Source organism: Hylaeus volcanicus, chromosome 2 (assembly GCF_026283585.1).
Source record: "Hylaeus volcanicus isolate JK05 chromosome 2, UHH_iyHylVolc1.0_haploid, whole genome shotgun sequence".
NCBI classification, from domain to species: domain Eukaryota; kingdom Metazoa; phylum Arthropoda; class Insecta; order Hymenoptera; family Colletidae; genus Hylaeus; species Hylaeus volcanicus.
The window spans coordinates 19,727,621-19,742,146 of record NC_071977.1 but is presented as its reverse complement, the minus strand read 5'-3'; the positions used below and the strand labels follow the sequence as shown (position 1 = coordinate 19,742,146).

At 33.4% G+C, this 14,526-nt stretch overlaps 1 protein-coding gene across 3 annotated transcripts in view; it reads right to left on the bottom strand.

Annotated features, from left to right (window-relative positions):
• LOC128884762 (glutamate receptor ionotropic, NMDA 2B) overlaps nucleotides 1–14,526 on the bottom strand; it is a 365,676-nt gene that overhangs the window by 82,710 nt on the left and 268,440 nt on the right. For all 3 annotated transcript variants that reach the window (XM_054138365.1, XM_054138368.1, XM_054138367.1), the window contains 4 exons: nucleotides 8,214–8,392; nucleotides 6,275–6,689; nucleotides 1,351–1,531; nucleotides 949–1,087 (listed from right to left, as the gene is read on the bottom strand). In XM_054138365.1, coding sequence (XP_053994340.1) covers nucleotides 949–1,087; nucleotides 1,351–1,531; nucleotides 6,275–6,689; nucleotides 8,214–8,392 — 914 coding nt within the window. The remainder of the gene's footprint in view (nucleotides 1–948; nucleotides 1,088–1,350; nucleotides 1,532–6,274; nucleotides 6,690–8,213; nucleotides 8,393–14,526) is intronic.

Here is a 14,526-nt window from a genome sequence, read left to right as displayed (position 1 = left end):
AATGGAGCTGTCCATTTGTGTACTCACACTATAAAATAGCATCGTGTATAAGGAAACTAGATAACATGGTTCACACAGCTGGTTAACGAATGTGTTTTCATTCATTCGTTTCGAACAGCGGATTTCCCGTTTCACTGTTCCATGTCTCATCTGTATGCTCGCGCACGATTGGGTAAATCTGATATTTCTAGACCTGAATCCCCCGTTAGCCCATATTCGGTTGCCAGATCCCTTCCGCATTTCCAGCATGCATATTATACTTTATGCTGATCTCTGCGTACGCTTCGCTCGGAGCATCGACGTTTGCTATGTCGAAGTTAACGGTTTCTCGACAGCAGTGATTCTTAACCACAGGCAAAATTCTTATCTGGATATGAATTTCGATTAACGAGCAAAAACAACTTTTTCCGCGTTGTCAGACGAATAAAAATGAATCTTTAAATCGTGGAATTTTATACTTTACAGGGAACAACTAAGGGGGCACACTTTTCTCTGGGTTCAAATAAAGATTTTTTTTCGTTAATATTCCTACTTGTTTAAGGATTTAAAAATATTTTTACTAAAATATATTTTAAAAATTCCACAATTGCCAAAGTTGTAACCATTTCTATTACAGGCTTCTCAGGCTGATTGAACACCATACTTTAAGGGGGTATTTTACTTGTGGTAAAAAATATAGATTTTCTTTTTAATATACTTGTTGGGTAAGGTCTTTAATGAATTAGGATATTTTTGATATCTTATAATTATATATAGAATAGCTACAATTGTACCAAGTAGAGGTTAATAATTGAGAAAAGCAGTATAAGCTATAAGTAATTAAGAAATGAAACCATTGTGGTTGACCCTAGGTTCACCTGGGGATACAAGAAGTAAGAAAATTGCGAATTCTTTGAACGTCAGGGCGCGTTTTGAAAGATTGAAAACACGTGCAATGTTTGAACTCACCTGCTCCCAAGCGAGTTGTTTGCTCACGCCAGGACGAAGATTCATGATCTTCAATTCCGCTGCTTTCAGAACACCGTCTTGAGTGAACTCTACGTTTGGCTTTCCGTGTTCACCCTCCACCGACACGTTCTTCAAGTATCTGCCCGCAAGAAGGAAACGAAATTGTCGCTCAAGAAGTGTATATCATCAGACTACTCTTCACATTAATTTTTCCCAAACTCTGTCTAATTTTCATCAAATAATTTTAAGTATCGAGAGTTCTTTTACATATTTTATATATTATTTTTATATATAGTTATTAGTTTAAAAAGATTAAGAACGACTGACAAATACGGACACGAAGTTGTTTAACAATAGTTACGTTAATTAAGGAATATGTTTAATTGAAGGAAAGATAATTACTTGAAAAACATGTCCCCAGTGTTCCAGCGTGATTCCCCGAAGTTTTCCTCGCAGCTGAGCTGAGTGTTTAGACTCAGGTGCTCGTTGTCGTTCAGAAAGTCTTCGACGCCATACGCATAAACCTTGACTGCTGTCGTGATTTCATTTACCAAACTATCCGTGCGTGTATCAAAATGCACACCTGGAAACAGAATTGATACAAGGGAAATAAAGGATGAAATTTTGGAAACTGATGTGTGCATGCGATTAAATATTCCGAAAGTCTGACAAAAACTGGAAAGGAGAACTGTAATTTACGTATTAATGGTGAATATTATAAAGGATGGTTTTACATATCAAAATAAGAGAAAAAGCAAGAATAATGAAATATCGATTGAGATTTTGTATTTAAGCCGTTAATTTTTGAGAATAAAATAGATTTAAATTTTAGATTGTAATAAATTTTTATAAATTAAATTTTAGAACATTTGATTTTAAATTTCAATCACAATTATACAAAAAAAAACGACAGTTTATTAGATTCTTTTATGGAAAATTTAGTTTTATTTAAGATTTATTGCAATAATTTATTTTATAACTTTTTTATAACTAACAACAAATGTATATTAGAATAACCAAAAATTATGAAAAGTAATTATTATAGTCTATGGACCAATTCTGTCTAAAATCTAATCAGATCTGAAGATGGGAGTATAAAACTGAAATACAACGTTTTTTTATTTGTATATAGATATATAAAGCGATATTTATGACATTTTAATTTAAAACAAGGGACCGCTAAATGTTAATATTTTGTTCATTTTGATATGCCATCGCATTTCTTTCAAATATTTATCGTCAGTTACAATAATGAGAACAGAGATGTACAGACATTTTGCCATTTCATCCTGAATTTTCTTCATTATGCGTTGCAAACGAAATGAAAATGCCTTTCAATTAGAAATAAATTCGAGCAGTACAGCCCAGTGTCGAAGGACACAGAAAACTGACACAGAGAGGAGGCACCAGGTGACAGACGAGGCTGATTCGAGTGACTTTAATTAAATTCCTTTCGAAACAATTCACCATCCTCCAACGTTTAACAAAATGAAAAACACATGGCAGAACGTAAATGTAAATCGACAGATGGAAAGACATTCAATCCACAAACTGGTAAGTAAATAATTTAGTGAAAACGAATTTCTCGTTTTCTTCTATCAACGAACAATTTATTGCGTGTTTTATTAAATACCAGAGTTGTACAAATTTTATTTCGTGTACGAATAAAGTTACGACTAAATTTTATTCCATATACGAATAAATTTTTAGAATTTATTCGTGAACAACGTATACTAATAAATCTTTAGAATTTATTCGTGAACAACGTATACTAATAAATCTTTAGCAATTATTGAACAAGGTACATTCGAATAACAGTTCATGTATTATTCGAAAGGCCTCCATGTTAAATAAATGTAACGAATGAAAGGCGATGTCAATGGTCAGTTAATAATTAATACATTTTTTTTCCCATGTAATATGCAGGTGATATACAGGCAAATATCTTTATCTGCGATTTCTAACAACTTACGAATGAAAAGGTTTACAGCGTTATAAACAAATGTCATGGATGGCTGTATACCACGTTTGCACTAGATAGATCAAAGACTCTAAGTGAATAATTTTTTTCGCAGTCAGATTTACATTTGAATTCCATTCCAATCAGATCCCTTTGAACACAAATATGCAAAAACTGGTCCCAACGGTAGACGAATGAAATCAATTTGCATCGATGTTTCTGCGACATTCATTCGATTAAACGGTTATTCATGTAAAACAAACTCTGGTTTCCAATTAATAAATATTAATCCAATATCGATAGTAATTTCGACCCAATTGCGAATCTCTATACAAAATATGCTGTAATTTTATGAAAACACATTTTAAAAGTAATCGTTAAAACAATAATTCGTAAAATACTTTAAGTCAACCGAAGTGACTTTAAGCTATCTTTTTTAGAGTTCAGTTCTGTACAACACCTCGAATAACATTGATTGATAGCTTCCGTGTTAGCTGCTGTGTCTCGTGAATCTCACGTTTTTTTCTATTTACGTTTGTAGCCGCCCTGAACGTGGGTGACAAATTGTTTTCACTTTTTGAACTCCTAATGAGTGGTATACGATATCGCGATGACAAGTCCAGGTGGGTGCCTTTGAAAACCGATGAATCTGTAGATACAAACAGACCTGTGTTTTGAATGTTACCGTTTCATACTTTGCGAGGTTGGAATTCCTTCCAGAGGCAACAAAATAGTAACAACGAAGCGATGTTGTAATAGAAAATTTCTTATTAACAGGACAAATGAATCGGGACAATCTTCTACTCGAGTCAAGTTAAGCTTTGACTTGTTTGAATACAGGAGTACTGTAGATGGCGACAACGAGGGGAACTCTTCATCAGGAACTCTGGAGAAAAAGTTTTGCCGCAATTGTGCGAATGTTTGAACAGAATTATAAGAAAAATCAACGGTAAAGGAATTTTGTGTGTAGTTACTGGCTTTGTGAAGCGTCTTCAGTTTCAAATATTCGAATGGTGCGCTCATTAATTCTGAAGTGGATGACTGGAGGTGGATGTGGTGGTAAGAAGTTAATTGATATTTTTGTTTAAGGCTCGTTTCCGAATGATCAAAATAAAAAATCAGCGCGTACAAAAATATGTGTTTATATACACTGAAATATAAAATGAAAAATTCTTACATAGTGAATTAATATAGTAGTGTAATACGTTTTCTTTTTATTGTAGATTATTCTGTTTTGTGAGTTTTGGATACGGCCAAAAATGGTTAATTTGGAACGTTAAACGAAAATAATAAATTTATTGGATAAAAGGGAGTAAATGAAACAAAATAAAGTCAATAGTTTGTTACGACTACGTCTATTGTTATTGATTTTAATAGCACAAGCTCTATTGTATTAAACTGGAATTTTCATAAAGTTGATATCGGATATATAATTTAACAAACAATTCCTTTATGACAATAATTTCACCAAAAATCATTTCATGAATGTAATTGACAAATAATCATTTTATAAAAACAGTTTCACACAAAATTCGATATTAATGGAAACATCCAAGGATCTTTTCCTGTTATCTTTAATTCTCGAAGAGGTAATGGAAAGGTTTTCGTTTCTGTTGGCGTTTTTCTCGCGGACGAGCAGCGCTCGATACCTCGAGTGGCCAGTCGTTGAAGAAGACATTCAAAAGCAGGGTGAAATCACGGAAATCGGAAATTGATGCCTTTCTCGAGATTCCGTCTCGGTTGCCCTCCAGAGCGTATAAATTCATCGAATTCTGACCGGCAGGAACACATCGAACACTACATGCTTTTCTCGAATCTCTTGCGTTCTCAAGGCGGAAGCCTTGAAATATTACGGGCACGATGGATTTTACTACAAGCGTATCGCAGCTGAAGAATTGTCTCATTGATTTTCCGATCCCAACAAATGCACCGAGGAATTCCTGAGAGCTATTCTTATTTTTGCGAGAATTTCACGTAACCATTGCTGGCTTATCAGCTAATGAAATACTCGAAAGGATTTCTAACGAGGTGCCACTAGAATGAATATAGTTTATGGATACATATTCCTACAAATAGAAAGCTTGTTCAGGCTTCATTTTGTACTATTTGTTAACATTTCCCGTGTTGTACAGTGGACTCTAAAGTGAAGGGGATATCATAGACATAAATTATCAAAAAATGTATGTTTTCTTTGCATTTTCTCAAAGTATGGGCCTTCAAAAATACACTTGCCAAAGGATTCTATTGGAAAAATTAGGAGAACTGTATACGAATTCACATGTCCGGTATGAAAAATTTTAAACGCGACTTCTTCATAACTAGACTATGAATATTCAGGCAAATTTATATTTCTATAGATATAGATAAATAAATAAAATTTAAATGAACGTACTTGTTATCCTTTAAACAGTGCAACATATTTCATCGTTGATATTTTATATATTTTTAAATATATCCATATCCTCATACATTTTTTATATTTCCAGTTGCTATAAATGCATAAATGCGTATTTTCTTTCATTTTAATCACTTTCATTAAAAATAGATTATACAAAGTGTTCAAAAAAAAGCATTCAATATTTATATGGTGTATAGGGCACACTGTACTGAGTAAAAAAGCTTTAGTAAACATAGGTCCAAAGGTCAACCGTTTCTGAGATATAAACATTTTTGTTTGCTAGTATCATGATTGACTTACTTGTTTCCATCGCATGCGATGTTTATGTCAGTGTTTATAAATTGGGTTCTGAATGTTCCCATTCAAGTGCCGACAATTTCGTCAATTTCATTTTTTCAAGTTCGTGTACAGAAACGAGCGGTGGACACGTGGAAAATCTTCTATAAATATCGAAAACCCAGTAGTAAGTCACTCATGATTAGACTGCGGATCTTTATGCAAAATAAAATCTTCGCAAACGTACCTACAAAAATTGAACTGAAATAAGAATTTATTTTTTTCTGCAAGTATCACAACATGAACTTTACTTTCAATCTTTTTTATGTTCTTGCATATTGTTTGCATTTTGTAAGTTCTTGCAAATTCAAATTTCCTGTAAATGCATAAAGATTTGCAGTCTAATCATGATACTAGCAAACAAAAATGTTCATATCTCAGAAACGGTCGACCTTTGGACCTATGTTTACTGAAGCTTTTTTACTCAATACAGTGTGCCCTATACGCCATATAAATATTGAATGCTTTTTTTTGAACACCCTGTATATATTTTCAAATTACATGTATGCAATACCGTACACAAAAATTCCTCATGAATTCAAAGCAGTAAACCTCCCAAAATACTTCGAAATTGACCTTCTAGACTTGAACACCACCTCTTAATCAGAGTAGAAAAAGCGACCTCGACTCACCGAGCATTCCGATCGGAAATTGGCTAGACGTCTGCAAGTCCTGAATGACGCTCTGGGTGACCACCCACACGTAATTTTCCCCGGTGATCTGGTAATCATGGGCGGCGGTCAGTATGTGAGTGGCCTCCTCCTTAGTCGAGTAGAGTAGCATCACTCTCGACTCGCTGTTGACCAACTCCAGCAGGTCGTGGGGTTCGGTGACCAGAACCGCGCTTAATATCGTGAACTTGAAGGTGTCCTGCATGTCCGAGATTCTCTCTCTGACCGCCTGCACGAAGTCGTCGTGGCCGGCAATCTGCGATGTGACTACGCTGAATTGGTGCCATTTGTACCTCTCGAGGATGCTCAGCATCGCGGCCGTTTGGTGCTCCAACGACGGCGCCAGCTGCAGCTGCAGGTTGCTCTGCGAGGCTCTCTGAAAGCACCAGGAACACGAGGTGTTTCGTATGAATACCCATAATAACCATGCTGAACCTGTTAGCGATGAGCATAATGCTAATCAACTGACAATTCAATAAGGTACGCCAGGAACTGCGTAACCATGTGACGTATCTTGTGAGGTTTGAATTAGACCGACATGACATCTTGATATACAAAGTGTAGATGTTTGTGAAAATTCATTCCTTCATATCTTTATATATAAAATCTACTGGACCTATTGAGGCTAAATTTACGGTATAGTTTACTTTCTATGACCTTATGCAATAGGTCGTTGAACTTGTTTTAAGATCCTCTACCGTGATATGGAAGCAAAAACATACCGATATTATATTCTGTAGGTATTTTCAACATTAATTTCTGAATTGAAATGTGACGATTTTATTAAATGATTACATAAAATAATGCAAGTAACGATTAACCTTTTCAAGTGAAATAATCAACTGGATGTGACCTGAATTGAATAATTCGTTTGATCTCTTTTAAATTTTAAGCTTTGAATCCTCTATGGCAATAGTCAATCAAGTTTGATTTCACTCAACATTCTAATTATTCTACATTCTACATTCTAAAACCTCACGACAGTGTTCGTTGCGAATTAAAGACTAGAAACTAACAACTGCAATTTTTTTCTAGTTTAAATTAGAGACGAATTCAAAGTTGAGAAACGTATACTCTCAAATCTCCTCTAACAATCGACGTTACAGTTTCGTCTATATTATAAAAATTCTCTGTCGAATAGCGTACAATGACGTATAATAAAAAGTCGAAGCTATATCTTTAACTGATCCAAGGAAAACGAATTGGAAAGTTTCGTACTTTCATTTGACGTATTCCGAACATGAGTTTGTTTCGTTTTACTGCAGTTTTTATGAATATTATGACAAAAGAAGATGTTCGGTTGCAGAGATGGGTAAAAATTTTTTCTGGATAAAATTTTTGTGTTAGGAATAAAAAATAACTGTATGGTACAATATTTTGATGAATATAACAAGTAAGAACCAAGTATTATCTAACTGACGATGTATATTCATTATATAAATATAACAATTAGATGTATACAATATTATTTAAAATATAAAATAATACTCTGCTGTTACTCGTAAAATCCACAAAGATATCTCACGCTTTTCCTACACTATACTTTCAACACCTACTCGAGCAAAATAACCCAATGAAGTTTAAATACAGTGTAAATATTTTGGATACCATGACTTGCTCAATCAAACTTATAATCAATCATGTTTCACTTGAAGGAAGCTTGAAAATTGTTTTATTAATGCAAGAAGCTTAAAAAGATGCTGGCAACTTATCTGAATATTTGTTTAATCGAAGGAAAGTTGCGAACAAATTGCTACGAAAAGTTGTTTTTTATTTGCCATGTGCTATTCTAATGAATCTCTATTTGAGCGTAAGGTTTGTTGATGTATATCGAAGAAGTAGTCACTTTACACGAATGCAGGAACAAAAGGGATCGTTTGAGTGAGCAACATCGACTCACCCGTTCTAATCCCGAGTTATCGGCGTTCCATGCAATCACTGGGATTCCAAGATAGCCAGCCAATTGCAGAAAGTATTGTGCACTGGCAGTGCTACGGCCGTATTGTTCGTAGTTCATCAGGTACAAGATGGCTGACACGTTCGTCGGCAGAAACTCCTTGCACAGCGAGTTCAGGATTGCTGAAACACAAGTGGACATCGATCGTCGTCATTCCAAAGCGTTTCGACGATTTTTCAGGAGTTGTTGAAATCTTATACCCCGAGCACAAATTATATTCTTCGTAGCAGAAACGAGAAACTTGGGAACAGAATTGGATAATCGAAAATAGAGGTCAAGGAAATTCTTCGTCTGAAAGAGAATAGGAAAAAGGATATCGTATTGAATTTTATTGCTATTCTTTGAAAAACTATAAGCTCTAGATCAATTTAACTGGCGGATTTAAAGTTGAGAGCTCGAAATTTATAAAAAAAAAGGTTAAACTTCCTCATATTACAGTGAGTACCTTTAACAATTTAAGAGGAGAATTTAAAAATTTTTAAATGTTCAGTCTATTAGACAATAAGAATTAAAACATAAGAAATACAGTAATAACGATTAGACAATTTTCCAATAATTATTTGAGGTACGAAGAACATGTATGATTAAATGATATTCAATCGCCATCAGACTTAAATCACAATGATAATCCTCACTAGGGTTAGTACATTATGTGTTGAATTGTCTCCATATAAAAAGGGTCAATTTAAATTTTCATTGGTTGCAAATTTGTATATTGAGTTAATTTTTCTTTGAAAACATTGTTAATAAGAATTCGAGACACTAAGAACAAAAAAAATCTTCGACAAACAAATATCTCCCTGGCACATATTATTCAATAACTATTCAATATGTATATTGCTATCACTTTCAAAATATTAGAGGCTGTCACTGACACACTTTTCTAAAACAGAAGAATCTCCTTTCGTCCTTAAACTTTTTATCTTCTAATAATTTGATCATCTACTGCACTTAAATCATTCAACGTATGCATTCAATAATTCAGCTAGCAAGGAAAGCAGAACGATCTAACCGCGTGAATCGAGGACTTAATATAACCGTATTCGCATTGTTCCTCACTCGAAACAATGGCGCGGTGCAACGTGCCGCCTATACTGGTGCAATTTGTTGCGACCGTTCAAAGATACGAGGACTAAATTGTCTTTTCCGAACGTTCCGCGCCGCGCGCGTCGTTACGGATGGCTACAATAAATATCGCGACCAAAAAGAAATGAAATGGTTCAATCCTAGCAACACAGCGCTGTCTCGGTTGATCAGCGCCGATCAATTTTACAGCAAAGTGAAACGGTGACTCGATGGATTTGACGCCCCTGACGCAAAGCAATCAGTCAAGGAAAACGAACGAAGGGGAACGAGTGGATGTCATCTTATTCGTTGCGCGTCGAGGCAGAAGTCTTCCCTGTGAAAAATGAAGAATTCCTTTCTCATCTGGGATACATCTTAATCTAAATGAAACACTTTCAAAAGATTGATAAAAGTTTTAACATGAAAAGATTCAATTGCATCTTAATCTTTTCTGAATTGGATGGACAGCGCGAGAGACTATATAGTGTAATTGTTTTGGTTCTTTAGAGTAGTCATAAGGACTTTATTAATTCAATAGGAGAATGTCCTTATAAACAATTGTCCAGGTCTTCTTCTGGTTTTTTAATTGTCTGAAAAATGAATGAAGGTAAGGAGGAAAACGATAATCATATTTGATTTATTTAAGAGACATTAGAAAACATAAACAGGTTATAAATTAATTTAAATAGAAAGCTTGAAAATTCATTTAGACTTTGCTCCTTTTGTTATTAAGTGTATAAGTTGCCAGATAAAATATTGTGATTATTAGTTTTTCAATGTAGTTGTAAACATTTTATTAATTCAATAAATAGCAGATATTGTGTACAATTTTCGTTACAAAAAAATACTTAAAGTAGGCAGATCCATATGTACTCCTTTTTAAGTAGTTTTATGTCCTTAAAGAACAAGCAGCAAAAAATACACATAATAACGCAAGGATAATCATACAATTTTTAAAAATATGAAAATGTACAAACGGTAATATGAAACAGATAAATACGAAATAGATCCTACAGTATACAAAAACTATAAAGGATATGAAATAGATCATAGAATATACAAATATCCCTTTTAAAAATAATGGAAAGTATTGACTGAGAATATTTTGTAAATTCACGATAAAATGAACATTCTACTTGTGCCTTTTGCCCAGTAACGTTTCAATGTAATTTTCTCGTGATGAGTTTTTTTCGTGCACTGATCTGGTTTCGTTTTCCGAGTATCGCCAATTTGAGAGTAGCGAAGCACAAACGAAAGAATAAAATCGCGACCATCATTTCAACCATGGACGCGTCCTGACCTGTCCTACAAAACGCGGTGCTTACACCACGATATTCGCGTGACCCCATTTTGCCATGTCCTTGTTCCCCTACTTGCTGCATTATTCTTCGTGGCGATTTCTTAATTTCACGTCTTATTAACGGTGAAAATTCCCGTAGTTGAGTATTATTAAGCGGCAAACATTTTAATGAAAAAGTAAGACCTTGTTTTGTATGCAAGTGGAACAAAGAACGCAGCGTAAAGTACGGTAATATAGTCATTTCCCTCGAAATCTGACTGGGCAATTATTTAAATGCAAACCTTTCATTCAGATCACGTTTGCATTTTTCAGTTCAAACTGTACCATTTATATGAATACATGCTGTCACGTTTTATGCAGATTATTTACTCTTTCGTATTTTGCTCGAATAATGAATGATGATCTTCAGTCCTGTGTGCGCATCATTGTCCATTTTCTTTTGTTGACAACTTTAGGTATCGTTGAAAATGTAATCAAATAGCAAAAATAAAAATTTTATTTCGATCTAGGGTATTTTAGGATACTGCAGAGAAACTGAGAAGTTGGCATAAAAGTAAAATAAATATAAGATTCTAATTAAAGTTAAGGTATTTTATTGATATATCAAATTTGACGAATACGGTTTTTTTTAAACAGATCTTTCCTTCTAAATTCCTTCTAGATTTACCCTTCAATTCTAAATTGGATATTACTAAAAGTACAATTAATGATAAAATTATTATAAAAATCTAATTCATTATTTACAATTTTTAATCTAGTATTCTTAATAAACGTTTGTTTCCTTAATATCAATGTCTACCATAGAAATTTTGTCATATGATACTCCTACAAAAGTAAAATTCTTTGCACCTCAAATATTACTAAATATTTTCGGAAACCAAATCGATTTCTCATCTGTCATTTTCGGAGTCAGTTCGTTGCAATTTCATTTGTTTGTCTAGTTGTCGATCCACGACACTGATTGATCGAACGACGGTATGTCTGACCATATGTATGGCACATTCCTGCGGCGCGTTTATGGACGAGAAATCCTCCGCTCTTTCACTGCTGGGGTATACGTGCTTGAATCCCACGTTAGAGAAATAGAATTTTCTTTACCTTTCGTCATCTATATTATATTACCCTTACTGTAACAGTACATATTGTAACATTTATTCGAAGTGATTTCATGGAACGTTGAGACGTGAACGTGACCTACATCGGAAGAATCCTCTATTAGATTCCAACTGTGAACACCCTTCGCGTCGTTCGCAGCATTTTCCAAACCGAGTTACTTGAAAATCGGCAATTATGAATAAAAGAACAGAATACAGAAATGATATAGATAGATATATAAGATTGTTCCAAATTGTTCAAGGATTAAGTCCAATGTGGTCTGGGCAAGTTCTTTGTTTATTTATTGAGAAGAAAACTTTAATACACATGTTTTTGTTCTGCCCAGATCATATCTAATGATTTTTCTATCTTAACTTGTAATTAATCATTTTAACGAACAGGATTAAATGAAACTTATATTATCCATTAAATTTCATTTGGTTTCCATTGTTTTAATTCTCATTGAGGATTATGTTCTAAAATTCTTCCACGATTGAAATGCCAACTATTTGTTATCGATAGATAGGAATTCAATAATTTAAATGATAATTCGGTTTTGAAATAAATGAGGGGCTCTCCAAAAAAAGCTTTAGGATTTTGTATTTGAATAACGCATATGTTTCATATGAATGGTGTGGAACATACCTGATTATTTTATTTTAAATGAAATTCCGCATGATTGAAATTAAATGTGAAAGATAATGCCATTTAATTGACCTATAGCCCCTCTTTGACAATTCTTAATAACATCATCCAAGTTCTATTATGGATATTATTTATAATGAGGGTTTTGCAAGCATTTAATTTACTTAATAGGTTTATTTGTAATGATTTGTGTAAAAAACAATGAAGATCAATAATAACAATTTAATTTAGAACGATTTACTATAAATACTTGTAATATATATTTTCGATGCAGAGCTTCTCTGTTTTTTTCAGAGCATTTTAAGAAATGTAGAAACTACTGCATAGACGTGTGATATTCACATTCGGAGCTCGTACATTTATGGATTGCGTACACCACTCAGGCATCACCTGCTTACGAATTCCGCTCCGATCTGCTCTTAGGATACTGTGTCGTAAACAATGTGCATTCTACCTTCGAATTAGGAACACACGACCGGAGATGTAGTCGACCGTGCCCGAGGGATAATGCAGTTGTTGATCAAACGCGTTCACGCGAGCAGCTACTTCTTAGTACTTGGTAACAAACTTAAGCCTTGTCAAATTATATTCTAATTTTCTAGAAAAACTCATTTCTAATTGTTGAATTCCCTAAGTATTATATTATCCAAGATGCTTTTGAAATAAGTAAGCATTGTTTAACTACTCCCTGGGAATTACCAATTATGAAACCAAGAGGTAGAAATAAATCCAAAGCATACTCAGTTACTTGTAATGACTTGTGTATAGAAAATTAGGACACAATGACCATGAAATACCACTTGTGATACCATTTGAAACACCTTTTGAACTTAGAATAGAAATTCATGTATTTGCGACTGTAAGTTAACAAATGAAAAGAATGATGAAATTTAATTAACCAGGATCAAATTAATGTCATGCATTGTCCTATATCTGTCTAATTAGTTAATTACAAAAGCTTGTACCTTGACGCTTTAATAAACCGTTTTTGCGAGCTCAGTGTTTCGTTTAGCAGTAACCGGAATCCATATTAACGACACAATGATGTTGACTGCGTGGATTGCCCATCCAATATTATCAACCATGAATAAATTTCGCGTTGTCGCTGAACCGAGAAACAATGCACGTATATAATATGTAACTCAATTATAAGAGCAGTTTGGAGAAAGAACGATCGGTAAAATATTCTGTACGTTTATTTCCAAACATTGAACGTAATGTAATGGCTATTCAATCGACGCGAAACACTCGCCATTTAGCGGGACGGTTTACGGTTGCATTTATTTAGGTGTGAATAAACCGCACATACAGATGGTGGGGGTCCCTTGGAATTTCGATTCTATCGTGTATAGTGCAAGGAAGAATTGTACAAATAATGACAATAAGAGGATAAAAATGTTGCCTTTACTTGAATAATTTGGACATTGTTTTAAAATGTTACATTGCTGTGAAAGAAGTAGGACATATTTTTATTTTTATTATTGAGTATGTGCTGGAATTTAATACATACGAAATGATAATTAGAAAATTTATTTCTTATTCAGATTGTACATCTGAAGGTATTAACCATATCTTAAGAAAATTAAATTGTTTCATGATCCTTGAGTATAATTAATGATATTGCTTGTTAGAAAATATATTTTTCGAATTCGAAAAGTTGTATATATATATTTATATATATATTTTTGTAATTTGAAGATTTGTATTACATCTTTTCATTCATTCCTATTGATAATTCAAGTAAGTAAAGGATTAATAAATGAAATTGTACGAAGGAAGAAAAACCTACAATAAAAAAGGGAATTTGTATAATTTAGGAAAGAGGAAAGATATCTGTAGAATAAAACACTCATTAATTTTTAAAACCTGAATTCCACCCTTATTGTAAAAAAAAAATATTTTTGGTAATACCTTTTGTTATGATATAAAATAAATAGAAAACATTATTATTGAGATAACTACGTCGCTTAATTTTTTATTTTAAAAATAGCAAGTAGTTTACAAATTTCGTACAACACATATTTATTTTTGTTTCTCTTTTCTAATTTAAATAAATTTTCTTTCCAATTTCCAATTTTAATTTGTACAAAAGAAGAGGGAAATTAAATTTCCAATTTTAAATTAAACAAACTACATTTGTTACATGTAGTA